Raw genomic sequence first — 23,461 nt, forward strand, 5'->3', positions numbered from 1 at the left:
TTTTTGTTCATAGTCTCCCCATTTTAGGAGACCTAAAGTATTGGGACAAATTCACTTATATGTGTATTAAAGTAGTCAAAAGTGTAGTATTTGGTCCCATATTCCTAGCATGCCATCAAGCTTGTGACTCTTCAAACTTGTTGGATGCATTTGCTGTTTGTTTTGGTTTGTGTTTTGGTTGTGTTTCTGATCATTTTGTGCCCAATTGAAATTAATGCTAAATAATGTATTGTGTCATTTTGGAGTCACTTTTATTGTAAATAATTATATATGTCTCAACACTTCTACATTAATGTGGATACTACCATGATTAAGGATAGTCCTGAATGAATCGTGAATAAGGATGATTTAGAAAGTTACAGACGCACAAATATCATACCCCCCAAAAAATGCTAACCTCCCCCTTATTGTCATGATGTGACATCATGACAATAAGGGGGAATCATGACAATAAGGGGGAGGTTAGCATTTTTGGGGGGGTATGATATTTGTGCGTCTGTAACTTCTTACTCATCATTATTCACGATTCATTCAAGACTATCCTGGTAGCATCCACCTTATTAATGTATACGAGATAATTAATAACTCTACCTCGACTATCAGAAGCAATGTGGAGCTATTTCCATATTACTAACACCTGTCAAATCGTCTTAAATCTCCACAAGTGCATGGGGTGTAGGGGTCGATTTTAGATTGGGCTACTGTTCCCTCTCTGATGCATCTCAATGACGTATTTTTTGGCGCCGGAAAAGGAATGGTAAAGAATGAGAGGGGGCGGGATTTCTCTCATCTGGCTCACCGTTGTTTGCTTCACACAATAATCAGAAAAACATCAAAGATTCCTTCCAAAAGCAAATGCGTGAAACGTTTACGGATAAAAGCTGGATTTTATATTTAAAAGGTTAAAGAAAATACAGGTCCAGGAGATTGAGGTAAGAGAAAAATTTCACAAAGCCTTGCAATTAACTTATGATCTAGCTCTAGCTTGATAGCTAGCTAGCTATGCTAACGTTAGCCAGACGCACTATTGCTGCAATGATCTCGCCTAGGTTTTGTTGTAATTCAACATTGCCAGTCATTGAAAGTAAATTATATAGCTATCTAATATCAAAACGCAATTGTCTGTCCTTAATTTTGAATGTCTAATTTAACGTTTTAAACGTTTGGAAGAGCAACTTGTCCATCCATGTTCCCTCCTGGCTGCTTCCCTTTCGGTCATCGATCATGTTGCTGACAGCCAGCCGGCCTCCTACCGCCAATGACAATTTCACCCATTGCATTCGCTAGCTAAGAACTGCAACAACATACAGCAAGATATAGCTTTAGCAGTTATGGCCAGTTAATTTATAGATTAGATTAGAACGTGATAACTCGGTAGGGGTCTATTGAGGTCAAATGTCTGCTACTGAGAAGAGAGATTTCTAGGTAATAAAATTGCTTTGCAATTGTTATGGTATATATTTTCATATAAGAAAGAAAAAAGTATTATTTGACAGTACTGTAAGATATTACAGTCCATGATTTGATTGATATCTGTGTTTTGTGCAGAGAGCATGGATGCAGGTGATGACCAGAACACGGGCTCTACCAATGGGAATGCGCCGTCTGCTGGGAACTCCCGCCCTCCCCAGATAGCCCACATGTCTCTGTATGAGAGGCAAGCTGTGCAGGTGATTATTTAATTATTTTTAAGCCTGCTGCATGAATCATTGTCTTTGACAATAGGGCGAATGTCAGCACTGAATGTTGAACTACTAGCCTTGCCTAGGAATGACCAGTCAAGAAGAGCATGTGCATACTGGAGGGTTGCTGGTATCAAATCCTAGATGCCATTGCCTGCAGTTGTGCCCTGGAGCAAGGCACTTAACCCCCCCCCCCCCCCCCCCCACAACAACAGCTCCCCGGGCGCCCAGTGTCGCAGCCCCCCGCACCTCTCCAAAAAAATACCTGTATGTGTGTCTTTCGTAGTGGTTGGGTTAAAAGCGGAAGTCAGATTTAGCTTGGACCTTGTGTGTATTTGAACAATGAAGTGATGTTAATCTCAATGAATATGATATTGAGGATGATGTTGGTGATTTGTACTCTCTAGGCCCTTCAGGCGCTGCAGAGACAGCCGAACGCAGCCCAGTACTTCCAGCAGCTGATGCTGCAGCAGCAAATCAACAGTGCCCAGCAGCTTCACAACCTGGCTGCCGTGCAACAGGTAATAATAACACAATAATAACTGGTAGCACAACAGCTAATAACACAATGAAAGGTAACAGAACAGGTAATAACACAATGAAAGGTAACAGAACAGGTAATAACACAATAATAACAGGTAGCACAACAGCTAATAACACAATGAAAGGTAACAGAACAGGTAATAACACAATAATAACGGGTAGCACAACAGCTAATAACACAATGAAAGGTAACAGAACAGGTAATAACACAATGAAAGGTAACAGAACAGCTAATAACACAATGAAAGGTAACAGAACAGGTAATAACACAATTGCAGGTGACACAACAAGTAATAACACTATTATACCATGGCATTGTTGAATACTTGTTTCTGATGGGCTTGAATGGCATTCTAGAGCATGCATTATATCCATATAACACACGGTAGAATTCAATGGCTATAGTTCATTCTTACATGTTCTGTTTGAGCTTCTTTTGAAAGAAAAAGTTGAATTGAAAACGTTGGTATTGTTGAATTCGATGTTCATAGCAGCAAGCTAGGCATGATGTTTTGGTTAGCTAAACTAGCAAGTCTGTTTGTTTACTAAGACGACTGTAGCTATCTAGTAAACTTGCTAGCCACTTCAGTAGATGTTAAACACATTTCTACCGGCAAATTAACACATTTCTAGCGAAAAATGTGTTCAATTATAGCCATGTTATAAAAGGGATAATCAACTCGGCACTTTGCGTTCTCTGGAAAATAATGCAACCCCGTGGAACGTCACTTCCACTTCGCTAGCGCGTCGTGGAACACACCTTGCACGCCATTCATTATTTTCCATAGAACACATAGCCCCTCGTTAATGATCCCTTACATAACAGGTAATAATAACACTAAGCAGAGGAATACACTGCACTGCCACAACGTTCAAAGTTTTTACTTTCTCTTGACCTCTTTCATTTTGTGTTTCTCTCTCAGGCCACCCTCGCTGCTAGTCGCCAGTCCAACTCTCCCAACCACAGTGTCTCCCAAGCAACCACCACTGTAAGTTTCACAGTCAATAATTCAAATAAAACGTGGCAAGCATTGATATCCTTAATTGCAGTTTCTTAGCTTCTTTTTTTGAGATTCCTGACATATGGCAGCGTCAACATTTTCCCTCTTGTCACAGGTCAATCTGAGCACCACCTCTGGGGGAGGGACCATGACCAATCCCCGCCCCCTCGGCCCTGCCACATCAGTGACATCATCAGCTCTCAGCCAATCAGTGCTGCTGGGTGGGAACTCAGCCGGACAGGGCCAGATGTACCTGAGAGTGAGTTGAATGAGGAGAAGACTGATATTTTTGTCAATTGAGAAGGAGCCTCTTTATATTCAATAACCTCTGACCTATGAGCCCACAGGTCAACCGCTCCCTCAGGGCACCCCTCACAGCCTCCCAGCTCATCTTCATGCCTGGTGGCACAGCAACGGCTGCTGTGGCGACAGTTGCACAGCAACAGCCTCAGCAACAACAGCAGCAACAGGAAGTACATCCCACCTCCAATGCCCAATCCGACAATGACCAGGTAGTGACCACTTCCTGTTGTGAGAAGGATTTTTTTTTTACAGTCAACAGTTGTCTCTGCAATTGAGATTTTGCACAGATAATATTGTTTCTAATTGTTTGCCTTATTTTCTCTCTCCCTCTACTTACTCTCTCAGGTGCAAAACCTGGCTCTCCACTGTATCTCCACTCCCAGAGTGGCCGCAGTGAAGACGGAGTTTCCAGACAGGAGAGACGCAGGTGAAAGGACTTATCTTTGCCTCCAATATGCAGACACAATTCTATATCAATTTGTATGCCACTAAGATGCAAAGAACCATCTCTCATTCCAACTTTAAACATGCATTAAACTCTCTCCCTTTATCAGCCAACTATTCTCTAAGTCAACAACAACAGCATCCTCAGCAGCAACAGCAGCAGTTCTCTCAGAACACCCAGCAGCAACAGCAACAAATGGCCAACAAACTGACTAGCTACACTCATCCCACTGCTCTCACCAGTATAAATGTCAAGACTGGAAACCAGCTGAATATGGCCCCAACCGCTGCCACCTCAGTTCCTGCCTCCTCCTCCCCCTCTCCCACGCTCCCTCTCTCCCAGCTCCTCCTCTCCCCCTCAGGCCTATGTCAGGCCCGGGCGGTAACCACGGTTACCCCTGCTGCCACGGTGACGCACATCCTAGTCCCCACCTCCAACGTTCCTACCTCCTCTCAGGGCTACCCCATAGGTTCAGTCGCCCCCAAAACTAACGTCAACACCCAGACCTTGGTGGTGCAGCCACTGCAGCAGTCCAACACTAACTTGGACAAGGTGAGCCACAGCTCTGGCCCTGTGCACATACAGCCCAAAACCTCACAGGGTCACCGCTTACCTGTCCAGCTTTCCCCACGCCACCCTCCACCTATCCTCCCGGCTCCGCCCAACACGGGGGGCCACCACCCGCCCCATGTCCCAGTCCAGCTGGTGGGAGCTAGGCAGGGCTCAGTAGGAAACTCCCAGGCTTTGGCACAGGCCCGAAGCTGCTGCCCCCAGGACAACGGCATCGCTATAGCCTCTACTGGAGGGAACACCACGGTAATCCTCTTAGAAACTGAAAGAGTTGGGGTGTGTGTGTGTGTTAATAAAAACTAGTCTCTTCCTGTTGCATTAGGCAAAGCCTGCAATTGGCTCATTGAAGAGGAAGTCGGAAACTGATGCAACCAATGAGATGGCAGTCGAACCTTCCCAACTTTGCTGTCCACCAATGAGAGATTCTGCCCCTCTATCTCCCGCCCCCACGATGGACTCAGGTAAGATGTCTGAAGACATAATGTATGTTCTTGTTTAGTTGAATCCTATCTAAGGTTGGCGATTGCTTGATTCAAGGATTTAAGGTTAAGTTGTAAAACACAGCATGATTCATATTTGGTTAAGTCATGTTTTTTTTTAATGAGTAGTGTAAATTCATGTTTGTTTTTTGAATCAATAGTGTAAATTCATGTTTGTTTTTTGAATCAATAGTGTAATTTCCCAAACTCTGACATTTCACCCACACTCTTTTCTACCCTGGTTCCATCACTTCCTCTCGCTCTCTTTCTCCAGCTCCTAAAGTGGTGCCAGCCTTCTCCTCTCCCCCCACCCTGTCTCTACCCCTGTCTTGGGGGGTGGGGGGTCAGGGAGACAGAGCCCCTCTGCCTCAGGCGGTGGTCAAACCTCAGGTCCTCACCCACCTCATAGAGGGTTTTGTTATCCAGGAGGGAGCTGAGCCTTTCCCTGTGAGTTCATATACCTGGCTAGCACCTAGCTACCTGCTTACCATGGATCAGGAGAGAAGATGTGGTTTTGTTTGCACAGAACTTTGCTTTAGGGCCAGAACATATCCTTCTCTAACACCCAAACCTGACATTGATTGACAGGTGACTGGGCCAGTGAAGGAGCCACTAGCCATGGGTGTTCAACAGGCTGACAATGGAGGCCCTGCAGGTTAGTGGGTGGTATATTTTCTACCTTCCTTAAAGAATACACTCCATACCAGCAGACTGATGCACTAGCCTTGAATTTTTTTTGATTCTGCCTCTGATCCAGTTGTCTGGGAGAGGTTGCAGTACTATAGCTTGATTCTGCCTCTGATCCAGTTGTCTGGGAGAGGTTGCAGTACTATACCTTGATTCTGCCTCTGATCCAGTTGTCTGTGAGAGGTTGCAGTACTATACCTTGATTCTGCCTCTGATCCAGTTGTCTGTGAGAGGTTGCAGTACTATACCTTGATTTGTCTGCAGTACTATACCTTGATTCTGCCTCTGATCCAGTTGTCTGTGAGAGGTTGCAGTACTATACCTTGATTCTGCCTCTGATCCAGTTGTCTGTGAGAGGTTGCAGTACTATACCTTGATTCTGCCTCTGATCCAGTTGTCTGTGAGAGGTTGCAGTACTATACCTTGATTCTGCCTCTGATCCAGTTGTCTGTGAGAGGTTGCAGTACTATACCTTGATTCTGCCTCTGATCCAGTTGTCTGTGAGAGGTTGCAGTACTATACCTTGATTCTGCCTCTGATCCAGTTGTCTGTGAGAGGTTGCAGTACTATACCTTGATTCTGCCTCTGATCCAGTTGTCTGTGAGAGGTTGCAGTACTATACCTTGATTCTGCCTCTGATCCAGTTGTCTGTGAGAGGTTGCAGTACTATACCTTGATTCTGCCTCTGATCCAGTTGTCTGTGAGAGGTTGCAGTACTATACCTGATTCTGCCTCTGATCCAGTTGTTGAGTACTATACCTTGATTCTGCCTCTGATCCAGTTGTCTGTGAGAGGTTGCAGTACTATACCTTGATTCTGCCTCTGATCCAGTTGTCTGTGAGAGGTTGCAGTACTATACCTTGATTCTGCCTCTGATCCAGTTGTCTGTGAGAGGTTGCAGTACTATACCTTGATTCTGCCTCTGATCCAGTTGTCTGGGAGAGGTTGCAGTACTATACCTTGATTCTGCCTCTGATCCAGTTGCCTGTGAGAGGTTGCAGTACTATACCTTGATTCTGCCTATGATCCAGTTGCCTGGGAGAGGTTGCAGTACTATACCTTGATTCTGCCTCTGATCCAGTTGCCTGGGAGAGGTTGCAGTACTATACCTTGATTCTGCCTCTGATCCAGTTGCCTGGGAGAGGTTGCAGTAGTATAGCTTGATTCTGTACAGTAGTTGTCATCCCTAGCATAGGAGGCTGGTGGGAGGAGCTATAGGAGGACGGAATCATTGTAATGTGTTTGACAACGTTCCATTTATTCCATTCCAGCCATTACAATGAGCCCGTCCTCCTATAGCTCCTCCCACCAGCCTCCTCTGACCCATAGTCATCTCTGTACTAACAGTCTGACTCTCTCCTCACCAGTGTTGAAGTGCGAGTACTGTGAGAGCTTGGCTCCAGCCAGCCAGTTCAGGGGCTCCAAGAGGTTCTGCTCCAAGACCTGCGCTAAGAGGTACCCTAGCCACCTCACCTGTCTTCTCACTATATCACACACCTCTCTGACCAGAACAGGTCTACACTTTAAAGTCAGCACTGTTGACATCACATTTTTGTCCTGGGTGCAACCAACACTATTAACTCCTTGTTATTACCTGCTTTGTCCACTCTCCTCCAGATACAATGTGAGCTGCAGTCATCACTTCCAGGTCAGTAGGGGGCGAGCTTCTGCACGGCCGCCTGGTCCTCCCGTTCCCCCAGACAACATCGTCAGACGCAGGGGTCCTCGCAGGAGTAGCTCGGAGATCGCCTGCGCTAAAATAGCCGGCAGACATTTGCCTGTCAAGGAGGTAAAGTGGATGTTTCTGATCCATGAAATAGAAATGTTGTTGTTTACTCCTGTTTCAAGTTTGAATGTCACATACACAAGTACAGTCAAATGAGTATCTAACCATCTCTAAACCCAACACTACAGTAATCCATAACAATGTAATACCAAAAATAACAAGGTAGAACTGAAACACACCAGATAGAAGAACATGATAAAGTAAGTAAGCATACTATACTGAACACAAATATAAACACAACATGTAAAGTGTTGGTCCCATGTTTCATGAGCTGAAATAAAAGATCCCAGATCATTTCCATACCCTCAAAAGCTCATTTCTCTCAAATTTTGTCCACACATTTGTTTATATCCCTGTTAGTGAGCATTTCTCCCTGCTAAGATAATTCATCCATCTGACAGGTGTGGCATATCAAGAAGCTGATTAAACAGCATGATCATACCACAGGTGCACCTTGTGCTTGGGACAATAAAAAGCCAATCTAAATGTGCAGTTTTGTCACACAACACAATAGATGTCACATGTTTTGAGGGAGCGTGCAATTGGCATGCTGATTGCAGAAATGGCCACCAGAACTGTTGCCAGAGAATTTAATATTCATTTTTCTACCATAAATGGCCTCCAACGTTGTTTTAGAGAATTTGGCAGTACGTCCAACCGGCCTCAATACTGCAGTCCATATGGTGTCAAGTGGGCGAGTGGCTTGGCTGATGCCAACGTTGTGAACAGAGTGCCCCATGGTGGCTGTGGGGTTATGGTATGGGAAGGTATAAGCTACGGACAATAAACACAATTGCAATTTAATGATGGCAATTTGAATTCACAAAAATACAGTGAAGAGATCGAGACCCTTTTTTAAAAAGTTATTTCAGTTGACTGATTTCCTCATATGAACTGTAACTCTGTAAAATCAATGACATTGTTGCATGTTGTGTTTATATTTTTGTTCAGTGATTATGTATAATACATACAGGGTCAGTTCCAGTACCATATTTAAACTGTGCAGGCCTACATGTATGACGCTCTTCTCTCTATGATTGGCTGTAGTGTCGTTCTGAATCCAGTCGCTCAGAGGATGTGTCCAGTTGTGACGAGGAGGAGGAGGAAGAAGATTCCCCATCACTCTCCCCTAGCTCCTCCCTCTCCTGCCCTAGGCCCACCCACTGCGATCCCCATTTGGACGACTCAGCTCAAGGCAGCCTCCCATTGGATGAGGCCAACTTCCTGTCTGGGAGCCCCACCCATTGGGGTGTGGAGGAGGTCTGCAGTTTCATCTCTTCACTACAAGGTCAGTACTCATTCATTAACAGTCAATGAAGTAAACAATGAATTAAGAGTCATAGTAGGGGAATCTGTAAAAATGGAACCCATGGCCAACTGGTCAATTAGAACAGGGTTTCCCAAACTGGGTCTCTGGGGGCACGTTTTGGGTTTTCCCTAGCACTACACAGCTGATTCAAACGTTCAAGCCTGAGATGATGAGTTGCTTATTTGAATCAGCTTTGTAGTGCTAGGGCAAAAACCAAAATGTGCACCTAGGGGGGGCCCAAGGACCCAGTTTGGGTAACCCTGAAATAGATTTTAAAAATCCAACAGTTCTGGTTTGTCCATAACCCACGCCAATGTGTATTTTAGGTTGATGTTCATTGCTAGTGAGCGGTCCCTTTTCATAGCGTATTCACTCTCTCTCCTCCCTTCCCAGGTTGTGAGGAGCTGGCAGCCCAGTTCCTGTCCCAGGAGATTGACGGACAAGCCCTGCTGCTACTCAGAGAAGAACACCTCATCTCCACCATGAACATCAAACTAGGACCCGCCCTCAAGATCTGTGCCTTCATCAACAGCCTACGAGACTGACGGGGGAAGGAGGGAGGGATGAGGAAGAGAGGTTCTAATGAACTTCAAACTGGGACCCACACTAAAGACTTGTATTAGTGACGTTCAAGCCTGAGACCAAGACTGAAAGGGAGGAGAAAATGGGGGTTGATTTTAATCATAAACCTCAATCATTTTAGAAACTAGATAAAGAGAAGGGGGTTGAATATAGGTAAGAGGGGAAATAATTAGGATATGCATTGACTTTCCTGGACATGGAATGTGCAAAAAAATCTGATAGTCTAACTTTAGAGTTCATGTTTGTGAGGTAAACTGACAAAGTATGGGTGAGTTCGTGTGTGTCTGTCAGGAGAAACATATACTCATTTGACACTGCAAACGTGGTCACCTACAGTAACCGTGGCTAGCTAGCTAGGACTGTTCAAGTTGCCTTTTTCTACATTTCAACGGTGCTATAACCATAGTGTTATTATTGAAAATGGTCCATTTCACTTTTCTTTTTACAAAGTGGATTTGTAATGTTAATGTAGATGCCAGGCTCTAATCAAGTGTATGAAAGGACATTGAAGAGCTTTAATTAACTTTTTTTTCACCAGATACCAGATCTAAAGCTTTGATCTTTTGTACTACAATCAAAGTTATTATATTGGTGTGGAAGTTTTTCATGGAGGGGGATGTAGTGAGTATTAGTAACTGACTGAACTACCTGAATATGGGTATTTGTCCTGAGAGGGGAGATACTCTGTGTATGCAGTACTACCAATAATATAGTTCCTGTTACTGGAACTATGCTCTTTAGCTCTGAGTGTTGTTTGTATATGGCTGCTACAGACTGTCAGGGCTATTCAATGCCAGTCCTGGAGGGTGGAAACACTTCTGTGTTTTGTTTTTACTTGGTAGTTAATTGCACTCACCTGTTGTCCCAGGTCTGAACCAGTCCCTTATTAGGAGAAGAGGAAAATTTGAAATGTTTCAGCCCTCCGGGACCAGAATTACACTGATCGAAATGATAAACACAACATGTAAAGTGTTGGTCCCATGTTTCATGAGCTGAAATAAAAGATCCCACAAATGTTCTGTAGGCACAAAAAGCTTATTTCTCTCAAATTTTGTGGACAAATTTCCCTGTGAGCATTTCTCCTTTGCCAAGATAATCCATCCACCTGACAGGTGAGGCATATCAAGAAGCTAATTAAAGAGCATGATTGTTACACAGGTTTGCCTTGTGCTGGGGACAATAAAAATCCACTCTAAAATGTGCAGTTTTGTAACACAACACAATGCTACAGACGTCTCAAGTTTTGAGGGAGCGTGCAATTGGCATGCTGACTGCAGGAATGTCCACCAGAGCTGTTAGCAAATAATTTTATGTTAATTTCTATACCATAAACAGCCTCCAATGTCGTTTTAGAGAATTTGGCAGTACATCCATCCGGCCTCACAACCGCAGACCATGTGTATGGTGTGTGGGCGAGCGGTTTGCTAATGTCAACATTGTGGCGATGGGGTTATGGTATGAGCAGGCATAAACTATGGTCAACAAACACAATTGCATTTTATCGATTGGCAATTTGAATGCACAAAAATGATGAGTGATGAGATCCTGAGGCCCATTGTTTTTAAAGTATCTGTAACCAATAAATCCATATCTGTATTCCCCCTCAATTGAATTCCATAAATTAGGGCCTAATGAATTTATTTAAATTGACTAATTTCCTCATATGAACTGTTTTTGTTCAGTATAATTAGCCTTGACTCTATAGTGGCATTTCAATGACTTGTAGGGTTCTCACTGCGCAATGTTACAATCATTCAAGGCCAAACTCCTATAACACCTGGCTTGTAGAAAAGCATTAAGTAGAAGTAGAAAAACATGAGCAAAGAATTGAAAAGACAAAAAGGTTTGGGAGCCACTGGAACAGAGTACTGCTGACCAATTCAGATGAGAAAAAGCATCAGTGTGAATGGTTTTAATTGACATTGGTAAACTTCTACATTGATTCACATTGTGGAGAGTGTGCAAATAATGTCAGTTCAGTTTGTACTCATTTACAGTAGAACATCAACCATTGAAATCTGACCTTCCATATAGCTTGTACCAAATATCCCACTTGGGTCATTTACGATAAAACAAAAATGGCCACAGTTCCGGTCTCCATGGATTTAGCAGCTGGGTCTGGTCTGCTTAATTTCATTAACTTTTTATGAACCAGAAAAAAGGAGTGACAGATTTCGCTTCCTCTTCCGGGAGGTTTCATGATCACATGACCTGACCAGAACAAACTTGAGGCGCAACCAGGGTCCTGAGTTTTTCCGCAGGATAATTAAACTCTGGCCCTACTTATGAGACAGACATATTTATTAAAGCTAGAATCATTAGTTGCTATATACATTTTTGGACTTAAAATGATAAATGAAGTGTCGCAAAACAACTTATAAACACCTTATAAACCTCTAATGAAGCCTGGTGTCTCCACCCATGTGTTCTTTCAGTCCCTCAAATCACAACAAAAATAATGAATTCTAGTCATATATTATTACTCCTATTACACAATCATTTTGAAGACGAGATTTGTGAACCTTCATAAACAGCAGTGATGGGCAACTCAAGTCCTCGGGAGCCGGAGTGGTGTTACACTTTTCTCCATCCCCAGCAAACACAGGTGATTAAACTAAATGTATTCTAAACTGAAGATCCTGATTAGTTGATTATTGGAGTCAGGTATGTTAGCTGGGGCTAGGACACAAGTGTGGCACCAATCAAGCCCCTGAGGACTGGAGTTGCCCATCCCTGATATACAATATATACACTACCGTTCAAAAGTTTGGGGTCACTTAGAAATGTCCTTGTTTTTTGTCCATTAAAATAACATCAAATTGATCATAAATACAGTTTAGACATTGTTAATGTTGTAAATTACTATTGTAGCTGGAAACAACAGATTTTTAATGGAATATCTACATAGGCGTACAGAGGCCTATTATCAGCAACCATCACTCCTGTGTTCCAATGGCACGTTGTGTTAGCTAATCCAGGTTTATCATTTTAAAAGGCTAATTGATTATTAGAAAACTCTTTTGCAATTATGTTAGCACAGCAGAAAACTGTTGTACTTATTTAAGAAGCAATAAAACTGTCCTTTAGACTAGTTGGGTATCTGGAGCATTAGCATTTGTTGGTTCGATTACAGGCTCAAAATGGCCAGAAACAAAGTACTTTCTTCTGAAACTCGTCAGTCTATTCTTGTTCTGAGAAATGAAGGCTATTCCATGCAAGAAATTGGCAAGAAACTGAAGATCTTGTACAACGCTGTGTACTACCCCCTTCACAGAACAGCGCAAACTCGGCGCAAACCAGAATAGAAAAAGGAGTGGGAGGCCCCGGTGCACAACTGAGCAAGGGGACAAGTACATTAGAGTGTCTAGTCCTCAACTGGCAGCTTCATTAAATAGTACCCGCAAAACACCAGTCTCAACAGTCAAGAGGCGATTCTGGGATGCTGGCCTTCTAGGCAGAGTTGCAAAGAAAAAGCCATATCTCAGACTGGCCAATAAAAATAAAAGATTAAGATGGGCAAAAGAATACTGGACAGAGGAAGATTGGAATAAGTGACAGACGAATCTAAGTTTGAGGTGTTTGGATCACAAAGAAGAACATTCGTGAGACGCAGAAAAAAAAAGATGCTGGAGAAGTGCTTGACACCATCTGTCATGGTGGAGGCAATGTGATGGTCTGGGGTGCTTTGGTGGTGGTAAAGTGGGAGATTTGTACAGGGTAAAAGGGATCTTGAAGAAGGAAAGCTATAAGTCCATTTTGCAATGCCATGCCATACTGTCACGCCCTGACCGTAGAGCTTTTTATGTCTCTATTTTGGTTTGGGTGGGCATTCTATGTTCCTTTTTCTATGTTTTGTATTTCTTTGTTTTGGCCAGGTATGGTTCTCCATCAGGGACAGCTGACTATCGTTGTCTCTGATTGGGAACCATACTTAGGTAGCTTTTTCCCACCTATGTTTTGTGGGTAGTTATTTTCTGTTTAGTGTTTTCTGCACCTGACAGGACTGTTTTGGTGTCGTTTATTCTCTTTGTTATTTTGTTATAGTGTTCAGTTTAAATAAAAAGCATGAACACTTACCACGATGCGCTTTGGTCCGATTATTCCTCATCCGATGACGACACCCTTTACACATACCCTGTGGATGGCGCTTAAAAATGGAGCCAATTTCCACCTACAACAGGACAATGACCCAAAGCTCAGCTCCAAACTATGCAATAACTATTTAGGTAAGAAGCAGTCAGCTGGTATTCTGTCTATAATGGAGTGGCCAGTATAGTCACCGGATCTCAACCCTATTGAGCTTTTGTAGGAGCAACTTGACCGCATGGTACGTAAGAAGGGCCCATCAAGCCAAACCAACTTGTGGGAGGTGCTTCAGGAAGCATGGGGTGAAATCTCTTCAGATTACCTCAACAAATTGACAACTAGAATGTCAAAGGTCTGCAGGGCTGTAATTGCTGCAAATGGAGGATTCTTTGACGAAAGCAAAGTTTGAAGGACACAATTATTATTTCAATGAAAAATCCTTATTTATAACCATGTCAACGTCTTGACTATATTTCCTACTCATTTTGCAACTCATCTCATGTATGTTTTCATGGAAGACAAGGAAATGTTTAAGTGACCCCAAACTTTTGAACGGTAGTGTACATTAGTGGAGCCTGCTGAGAGGAGGACGGCTCATAATAATGACTGGAATGGAGTGGAACAGCTGGAATTGAGTGAATGGAATGGTATCAAACACATGAAATTGATACCATTCCATTCACTCCATTCTGGCCATTATTATGAGCCGTCCTCCCCTCAGCAGCCTCCACTGATATACACAATCATCTACAAACTGAAGTTGACTCAACGATTGTATCTGTTCAAGTACACTTATCATAAGTCTATGGTACAAAAAAATTCAGTCCCCCATGAAGGGGACTGAAAAAGTGCAGGAGGAAGTGAATATCTTTCTGTGATGATGTAACGGTTTTCTAATGGTGAAGGAGAGTCGGACCAAACTGCAGCGTGTAGATTTCGATCCATGTTTAATAAAACAACGTAACACGAATCAAACACAAACTCAACAAATCAATAAATGTAATGAAAACCGAAACAGCCTAAACTGGTGCAAACTAACACCGAATAAGGACATCAAGACACTAAGGACAACTAAGGACAATCACCCACAATACAACCAAAGAATATGGCTGCCTAAATATGGTTCCCAATCAGAGACAACGATAACCACCTGCCTCTGATTGAGAACCACTCCAGACAGCCATAGACTTTCCTAGAAAACCCTACTAAGCTACAATCCCACTAACATACACACCAAAACCCCCAGACAAAACACACCACAATACAAAAACTCCATGCCACACCCTGGCCTGACCCAATACATAAAGATAAACACAAAATACTTAGACCAGGGCGTGACAAATGAATGGAGGCATACATATATAAACATCCACCGTCGTCCCTCGGCATAGTGCATTTCATTGGACGGCACAGCCGCCACTCAGAAAACAGTGTAGCTGTTGGACTCCCCATATCCAGCCTCTTGCAGGTACTGCTCGATGTTGATTGGCTCAGGCACCTTGAGGACTTTGTCGTTGGCACTCTTCTCTCCTGATTGGAGCTTGCGGTCGACCTCAGCCAACGTGGCGCGATTCTGCTCCTTCCATTGGCAGCAGGCCTTGATGATGGAGTACCTGTGAGAAGGGTGGGCGTGGTTACAGGGGAATAGAGGCATATCTCCATCATAAAGACAGGGAACAGTGTATCTGTCTGTCCCATTATGGCATCTGTGAGAGCATGGGCAGCGTCATTGAGGCCATCTCCATTTTGAGCTAGTCAATTTTCTTCTTCTACTACTTCTATGAGTTGGTAAACAAACTGAAAGGGTGCACACTGCCACCTAGAGCGTGTTGTTTGAACAGGTATAAAGCCTAGGTTTGTGATTTACTGCTACCTGCAGTTATGGAATGTTTGCTCACAAGCACGGGTGAAAGTAGAATTAATTTCTTCCTGGTACGGGACCTCCTATAAGCGTATGCATAAATAATTTTATGTATGGCCTTAATCATTAATTACATATAGAATCCCCTATTCATTCATTAGGATCTCTGTGGGCCTAGTACTAAAGATTTGTCAATGAACTTTTACAATGTATTACCTTCTACTGTAGCATAAACACAACCAGTCATGATGTTTTCATCTGATTGTCAAACAATCACTTCAAAGGGCTCCTTTACTAGGTTATCCAGGCACGTGAATCTGTTACACCAAACCCCACTAAGTGTAATGACATTAGGCAATAAATGATGCGTCCTCGCTCGTCTCGGTGTCGGACAGTCATCGCTGCCTTGACAAATGTCAGTGTTCTCGTCGAACAACATTGAATTTTGGAGCGTAGGCTATAACACCCGTTTTCAATTCAGTTCACTCATTTTTCATGTCTCTGACTTTCGGTAATGATATAAAGTGGTGGAAAAGCCTACAGTTTTGTCATTTTGCTTGAATTATTGCGATAGGCTCATTCGTGTTTTACCGGTATGGTGTACCTCAACTATTTATTTTGCAGGGACGCTGTATTACTTTCACTCCTGCTCACAGGTATATTTAATTTACCGATCTCTCCTGAAGACCTGGATGGAATTATGTGACCCTTCCTTAACCCATAGGAAGTCCCATCCATTTGACTACTACAAAATGGTGAAATTCCTCAATGGTGCTGCCCATACTAAAACAGGCTTTTAGGCACTAGATTCCTCTGTCTTCTCTTTGATCTCGGTCTAAAGAAGCTCCTTCTCCTGGCAATAACACAATAATAATAGTGCAGTATAATGGATAGTTACAGTGAGTTGGAGCAGTTGGCTGGCTTTCTCAGTGTTTTCCCTCTCTGGTGAAACTGTAGAAGCTCGTTGACGGAGATATCTGAAAACGGAGCATCACCTGAGAGAGGGAGAACGAGAGAAAGAGGGGAGAGAAGGAAAGGTTAATGACACAAATTAGAGATTGTAGCTCAGAGAAAGAGATTATATCAGAATAAATGAGAGTGGTTGTTATGTGTATCATTGGCCAAAAGGGGCACTCAAAGTCAGAAGAATAGATTTCATGTAACTCACCCAAGGTTGCCATTTCAAACAACAAGATGCCAAACGACCAGCTAGTGAGAGAAAGACAAACATGTATCAGTGTATTTTGCATACCTTGAGAAATGATTGAAATGTCAGCATAGACTAAGTAGGGTAACTCACACGTCACTGCTATGATTGGCAGGCCTCCTAGCCAATAGCTCAGGGGCCTGCCATTTCTTCAAGCTGGGAACTTCAGTCTTAGTAGCTCCCTGGGTATTCCTGGTGTAGACCCCGCCCAGTCCCCACAGCTTGGCCGTCAGCTCCCGGCTGACCAATACACTGTGAGCACAGATGTTGCCATGAAGAAGGTCTCGGCTGTGGAGGAACTCCTGATTGGATGACAGGGGATAACGTGAGGTCAAAGGTCAGAGGTTAAAGCTGTGAGACAGTGTCATATCTCAACATTCGTAAATTATTCCCTTTCATTCAATTAGTCTCTAAAGTCCACAGTGACTTTGTCCTCTTGTTTCCTTTCCCTCTTCTGTACATAATACACAGGACAGGTGCAGTACACTGACATACAGGAAACCTACCATGGAATTCAGCTGACCAAATCAATGCAGAGGAGGAAAATACATAAGCACAGGGAGCCACTGTGGAAAATGCATAAGCACAGGAAGCCACTGTGGAAAATACATAAGCACAGGAAGCCACTGTGGAAAATACATAAGCACAGGAAGCCACTGTGGAAAAGGCATAAGCACAGGAAGCCACTGTGGAAAATACATAAGCACAGGAAGCCACTGTGGAAAATACATACGCACAGGAAGCCACTGTGGAAAATACATACGCACAGGAAGCCACTGTGGAAAATACATAAGCACAGGAAGCTACTGTGGAAAATGCATAAGCACAGGAAGCCACTGTGGAAAATGCATAAGCACAGGAAGCCACTGTGGAGAATACATAAGCACAGGAAGCAACTGTGGAAAATGCATAAGCACAGGAAGCCACTGTGGAGAATACATAAGCACAGGAAGCCACTGTGGAGAATACATAAGCACAGGAAGCAACTGTGGAAAATGCATAAGCACAGGAAGCCACTGTGGAGAATACATAAGCACAGGAAGCAACTGTGGAAAATGCATAAGCACAGGAAGCCACTGTGGAAAATACATAAGCACAGGAAGCCACTGTGGAAAATACATAAGCACAGGAAGCCCCTGTGGAAAATACATAAGCACAGGAAGCCCCTGTTGAAAATACATAAACACAGGAAGCCACTGTGGAAAATACATAAGCACAGGAAACCACTGTGGAAAATACATAAGCACAGGAAGCAACTGTGGGAGGTCAGAAAAACAGGTTGTAGAGAGACCAGTTTTAAAAAGTAAACAGTTGCTGGAATTATTGTGGTGATTGTCTAACAATCTCCACAGTGGTTTGATGGTTTGAACACGGGGCAGGTTCATGGTTTGATGGTTTGACCATGGGGCAGGTTCATGGTTTGATGGTTTGACCATGGGGCAGGTTCATGGTTTGATGATGGGGCATTATCATGGTTTGATGGTTTGAACATGGGGCAGGTTCATGGTTTGATGGGTTGAACATGGGGCAGGTTCATGGTTTGATGGTTTGAACATGGGGCATTATCATGGTTTGATGGTTTGAACATGGGGCAGGTTCATGGTTTGATGGGTTGAACATGGGGCAGGTTCATGGTTTGATGGTTTGAACATGGGGCATTATCATGGTTTGATGGTTTGAACATGGGGCAGGTTCATGGTTTGATGGGTTGAACATGGGGCAGGTTCATGGTTTGATGGGTTGAACATGGGGCATTATCATGGTTTAAACATGTTGATTTCTGTGGCAGAAACACATTAAGCCAACATATTACCATAGTTTACTCACCAGAGCAGAGGCTACTTGTTTGGCCATGGTAAATATACGTCTCTCTGTGATCTCACATGGAGGTTCCCCGCCCACACCATCCTGACATAACACACAAAGAGAATCAATTTATACCCAAAATCACAAACAGCTCCTAATTGTACGATAAATAATGGGCTAGTAGAGACAATGCCTCATGGGTAATGTGGTTCCTACCTGTCTGCACCGCCACAGGAAGCTGAGCAGATCTCTGTTCTCTAGCTCCTCAACAACGGTAACTAGGGGCACACGCAGAGAGACCACGCCCAGAAGCTCCGGTAGGAAGGGGTGTGGCCCCAACTGAGACAAGAAGGAAGCAAAGCCCAGGAAGTTGTGCCTCTCTGTGGCGCTCGCAGAGTCTGAGGGATAGGAGGAGAGGAAGATGAAATTGCCTGCAACATGCTGTGCGAAAATGGCCTTCCCAAGCCTTTGATAAACAACTGCTATGGCTGAACATATTTTATCTGTATCTCAAAGCCTTGAAGCAGACTTGCTGTACCAGTTGGTAATTACATTTCTGAAAGGGAGGTCAGAGAAACAGGTTGTAGAGAGACCAGTTTTACAAAGTAAACAGTTGCTGCAATTATGGTGGTGATTGTCTAACAATCCACAAGCACCAGCCACACCTATTGAAACTAGGGAAGAAACTGCCTAATGACGCTGTGCCCCCATTCAATGGCTCTTTACAGTGGCTGTTTCCTCACTTCTTGACCATGCTGGAAAATATTGAAGTAACATGCTTTGGCCACAAATTCTACTTTACACTAATGTCAACCCTAACTTTAACCCTTACCCTAACCCTAAGGAGTTCTGACTATATCACCACTTTGGTATGCTAATACACTGCTTATAAGCCATTATTAAATAGCTTGTTTCAGTAGTAGCTGCTTTTCATCCCCTCACCGTTGAGCACTCGGAGCACAGCGTTCCTGTTGTCCATGCGGGCCCTGTAGAGAGAGACAGCCTTGTCAGAGCGCAGGGAGAAGGCTGTGGGCAGCGAGGCCACTAGGTTGAAGGACTCTGGCAGCCTCTGGCGAGGCAGCTCCCTGGGCTGGACCATAGGGGTGAAGGAAGGTGTCAACGCCTGGGGCAGGGGGCTGGACAGAGAGGATGGGATGAAGGTCTTGGGTGGGGGGATAGGGGGGAGAGAGGGAGTCCTCATGGAGAAGGAGAGACGGTTGGAGGAGGGGTGGGAGTGAGTTGATGAGAAGGTAGAGTAGGAGGGGGTATCGAGAGCAATAGTCTCATGTTCCAGCGGGTTGATACCCAGGGGAGCTGCGGAGCGGGAGGGGAGGATGAATAGAGAGGGGAGGGGGAGAGGACAGAGAGGGAAGAGAGAGGAAGAGGTTATTGCCTGAAGTTTAGAAGTAGATAGCTACAGTATAATAACAGGTTTGATTCTGTTCATTACTAGCCTGTGCAAATAGAATAAGAGCCTATGTTGTTGACTTAGACAGAAACATACACATGCATTACCTCAAATTACCTACAGTATTTCCCTATGAAAACAGTCTTTCAAAGTCACATCCTTGAGCACAAATATACACACATACACACACTCACCATCAATGCCGTGCAGTTGTCTTCTGGAGCGCTGTGATCTGGACGTGGCCACAGTGTTCTGTGGTCGGATGCGGTCCACCTTCTCAGGACAGTACCGTAGCAGGATGATGAAGACCAGCACGACCAGGAAGCTAGCCAATAGGAGGATGGGCACGATGATCACTTCTTGCTCGTACACACGGATATCTGAGGAACAGACGCGAGCATTAAGACAACGAAAGATAACTGTGTGTGTGTGTGTGTGTAGTGTGCATGTGTAGTGTGTGTGTGTGTGTGTGTGTGTGTGTGTGTGTGTGTGTGTGTGTGTGTGCGTGCGTGCGTGCGTGCGTGCGTGCGTGCGTGCTTGCGTGGTGTGTGTGTGTGTAACACTTACTACAGATGGTGTCTCCTGGTTGACAGCGGGAGTCTGCTTCTGACATTGAAGACATTCTAACAACAAAGCAAGGCAAAGTGGGTAAAACATGAGGCCTTGTAGGTTACAACATTGTACAGTACAGGTCAAAAGTTTGGACACCTACTCATTCAAGGGTTTTTCTTTATTTTACTATTTTCTACATTGTAGAATAATAGCAAAGACTTCAAAACTATGAAATAACACATATGGAATCATGTAGAAACCAAAAAAGTGTTAAACAAATCAAAATATATTTTATATTTGAGATTCTTCAAAGTAGCCACCCTTTGCTTTGAGGACAGCTTTGCACACCCTTGGCATTCTTTCAACCAGCTTCAAGAACAACAGTCCATCATTACTTTAAGACATAAAGGTCAGTCAATCCTGAAAATTGAACGTTTCTTCAAGTGCAGTTGCAAAAACCATCTGGCGCTATGATGAAACTGGCTCTCATGAGGACCACCACAGGAAAGGAAGACCTAGAGTTACCTCTGCTGCAGAGGATAAGTTCATTAGAGTTCAGAAATTGCAGCCCAAGTAAATGCTTCACAGAGTTTAAGTAACAGACACATCTCAACATCTACTATTCAGAGGAGACAGCGTGAATCAGGCCTTCATAGTTGAATTGCTACTAAACCACTACTAAAGGACACCAATAAGAAGAAGAGACTTGCTTGGCCCAAGAATCACGAGTAATGGACATTAGACCGGTGGAAATCTGTCCTGTGGTCTGATGAGTCCAAATTTGAGATTTTTTGTTCTAACCGCCGTGTCTTTGTGAGATGCAGAGTAGGTGAACGGATGATCTCCACATGTGTGGTTCCCACTGTGAAGCATGGAGGAGGAGGTGTGATAGTGCTTTGCTGGTGACACTGTCAGTGATTTATTTAGAATTCAAGGCACACTTAACCAGTATGTGTACCACAGCATTCTGCAGCGATACACCATCCCATCTGGTTTGCGCTTAGTGGGACTATAATTTGTTTTTCAACAGGACAATGACCCAACACACCTCCAGGCTGTGTAAGGGCTATTTGACCAAGAAAGAGAGTGATGGAGTGCTACATCCGAAAACCTGGCCTCCACAATCACCCGACCACAACCCAATTGAGATGGTTTGGAATGAGTTGGACTGCAGAGTGAAGAAAAAGCAGCCAACAAGTGCTCAGCATGTGGGAACTCCTTCAAGACTGTTGGAAAAGCATTCCTCATGAAGTTGGTTGAGAGAATGCCAAGAGTGTGCAAAGCTGTCATCAAGGCAAAGGGTGACAACTTTGAAGAATCTCAAATATAAAATAGCATTTGTCTTCACTATTATTTTACAATGTAGAAAATAGTAAAAATAAAGAAAACCCCTTGAATGAGTAGGCGTGTTCAAACTGGTACCGTATGTCAAGAGGTGACATTACATTTCTTGATCACAGTGCATAACCAATGTAATTGATGAAATGGTTGACATTGAGTCATTTTTGTAGACCTTCCCAGGGGAACTGTGCTGAGATTTCCCACATTTACTTTGTCTTGAACTTTCACATTTCAACCGAGTCATGTTGCTTCTGAAATCCTGTACGAATCACTGGTTCAATCAGGTTTAAAACAAGGTTTCAGTGGCAGACAGCTCAGTGCCTGGGAGAGGAATATTCACGTAACACATCCTCTGTTTCTTTTTTTCCCATGAGGAAAGGTCACACTTACACACATAACCTGCTTAAACATTAAAACACAAGAACGCAAGAATCACATGAATGATGAACAACATCGTCCTCACGTGATGGCCAGTAATAGTGAGTTTCAGATCCTCTGTTTATAGTGGACTAACTAGATCAGATCCTGTGATGTGAATTAAGACTGGAATTGGACTTCTGTTTTATCCCAACACCTCCTCCAAAAGACAAACGAACAAGGAAAATAAATCTCCCTAATCACATGTTTGTGTCAGTGCAGTGATTATTTAACTTGTCCAGCTGCATTTTTTTCAACCAGGTAAAGCACAATGACACACACCCATAGACAAACCGGTAAAACACACTCAGCAGAGGAACACAAACAATCTCCATCTCGAATATACAGTATACAGTAATGGAACCAATATCTAGTTCAGAGAAATCATTATAAAACAATCACATAGACAAAGTAAACACACAGTGTAGTCATCTTACCTCTCTCCCTCTGTGTGTGTGTGCCTCAGACCTTAAGAAACCTTAACAATCCAGTGATACAATCCTTGGCCCTTTCCGTCACAGAAACCAACACATTTCATACATTTTCCCTGTTGTGTGTCAGTGTGTGTAGTCCAGGGTTAGTGTTGTGGTTTCTCTCCCATTCTCTCTCCTCTCAGGGGGTTTGTCAGGCTCCAGGGATTACTGTTGTGTGTCAGTGTGTGTAGTCCAGGGTTAGTGTTGTGGTTTCTCTCCCATTCTCTCTCCTCTCAGGGGGTTTGTCAGGCTCCAGGTATTACTGTTGTGTGTCAGTGTGTGTAGTCCAGGGTTAGTGTCGTGGTTTCTCTCCCATTCTCTCTCCTCTCAGGGGGATTGTGAGGCTCCAGGGATAACTGTGTTGTGTAGCTCTGTGTTTGTCTAAGTCATACATTCAGTGTTGTCTCAACTCCGCCCTCTTCACCTGCACTACATCCATCTTTCTCTCCCATCGTTTCTCACTCCATTTCCTCCCCCTCTCCCCTCTCCCTCATCCAGGGAGTCTATCGTAATGTTGTTACACCAGTTTAGTGGATCCATTTCTCCCCCTCTCCCTCATCCAGGGAGTCTATCGTAATGTTGTTACACCAGTTTAGTGGATCCATTTCTCCCCCTCTGTATAAGTTATTTCCCTCATTCTGTCTTGACCTGTCAAACTCTTGTTGTGTTTGCTAACACTTCGCCATCTCTCTTTTGACCTGGGGAAACAGGTTCTTCCACTTCTTTCCAGTCTATTTTCTGTCCTCTTCCTTTTGTTTCGCATATCTGGCATTTTCTCTCACCCTATTTTCTCTCACAACTAATGTTCCTAAAGCCTTGCTTGTCCTTAAATATGAATGTCAGGTTTCTTTCTGTGGCAGTAAAAATTATTAGTGAAAAGACAGTCATCTATCTATTTCAAATAATCATTTTCAGTCCGATTT

The 23,461-nt window shown here is 43.6% G+C and overlaps 2 protein-coding genes across 4 annotated transcripts; one reads left to right on the forward strand and one right to left on the reverse strand.

Moving 5' to 3' along the window:
• The first annotated feature begins 759 nt into the window (after positions 1–759).
• LOC115101218 (polyhomeotic-like protein 1) lies at positions 760–10,425 on the forward strand. 2 transcript variants are annotated; one of them, XM_029620534.2, is made up of 15 exons: positions 761–932; positions 1,549–1,670; positions 2,090–2,203; positions 3,149–3,214; positions 3,342–3,485; positions 3,574–3,738; positions 3,875–3,956; positions 4,084–4,790; positions 4,867–5,005; positions 5,298–5,470; positions 5,612–5,678; positions 7,078–7,165; positions 7,328–7,499; positions 8,544–8,784; positions 9,199–10,425. In XM_029620534.2, the coding sequence occupies exons 2-15, from the start codon at positions 1,554–1,556 to the stop codon at positions 9,348–9,350; spliced, it is 2,427 nt and encodes an 808-aa protein (XP_029476394.2). In that variant the 5' UTR covers positions 761–932; positions 1,549–1,553; the 3' UTR covers positions 9,351–10,425. The 2 variants fall into 2 exon arrangements, with proteins under 2 accessions (XP_064863515.1, XP_029476394.2); XM_065007443.1 differs by lacking the exons at positions 5,298–5,470; positions 5,612–5,678 and having other exon boundaries at positions 760–932.
• A 3,978-nt stretch (positions 10,426–14,403) lies between these two features.
• Positions 14,404–23,379, reverse strand: LOC115101221 (tyrosine-protein kinase STYK1-like). Of its 2 annotated transcripts, XM_029620548.2 has the most exons (10): positions 22,503–23,379; positions 20,323–20,378; positions 19,950–20,135; positions 19,290–19,661; positions 18,564–18,745; positions 18,369–18,449; positions 16,635–16,843; positions 16,503–16,543; positions 16,233–16,329; positions 14,404–15,086 (listed from the first exon to the last, which is right to left on the reverse strand). In XM_029620548.2, the coding sequence occupies exons 2-10, from the start codon at positions 20,375–20,377 to the stop codon at positions 14,894–14,896; spliced, it is 1,416 nt and encodes a 471-aa protein (XP_029476408.1). In that variant the 5' UTR covers position 20,378; positions 22,503–23,379; the 3' UTR covers positions 14,404–14,893. The 2 variants fall into 2 exon arrangements, with proteins under 2 accessions (XP_029476408.1, XP_029476414.1); XM_029620554.2 differs by having other exon boundaries at positions 20,323–23,379.
• Between the last annotated feature and the right edge of the window lie 82 nt (positions 23,380–23,461).

Source organism: Oncorhynchus nerka, linkage group LG3 (genome assembly GCF_034236695.1).
Source record: "Oncorhynchus nerka isolate Pitt River linkage group LG3, Oner_Uvic_2.0, whole genome shotgun sequence".
NCBI lineage: Eukaryota > Metazoa > Chordata > Actinopteri > Salmoniformes > Salmonidae > Oncorhynchus > Oncorhynchus nerka.

Excerpts from the sequence above, each read along its gene's own strand:
- LOC115101218 (XM_029620534.2), top strand. The coding sequence starts at position 1,554 with ATGGATGCAGGTGATGACCAGAACACGGGCTCTACCAATGGGAATGCG. Across the intron at positions 3,739-3,874 it reads CCCAATCCGACAATGACCAG|GTGCAAAACCTGGCTCTCCA; the intron begins GTAGTGACCACT and ends TTACTCTCTCAG. Across the intron at positions 5,471-5,611 it reads AGGGAGCTGAGCCTTTCCCT|GTGACTGGGCCAGTGAAGGA; the intron begins GTGAGTTCATAT and ends ATTGATTGACAG.
- LOC115101221 (XM_029620548.2), bottom strand. The coding sequence starts at position 20,377 with ATGTCTTCAATGTCAGAAGCAGACTCCCGCTGTCAACCAGGAGACACC. Across the intron at positions 20,136-20,322 it reads ACCAGGAGACACCATCTGTA|ATATCCGTGTGTACGAGCAA; the intron begins GTAAGTGTTACA and ends TCTGTTCCTCAG. Across the intron at positions 18,450-18,563 it reads TCCTGTGGCGGTGCAGACAG|GATGGTGTGGGCGGGGAACC; the intron begins GTAGGAACCACA and ends GTGTTATGTCAG.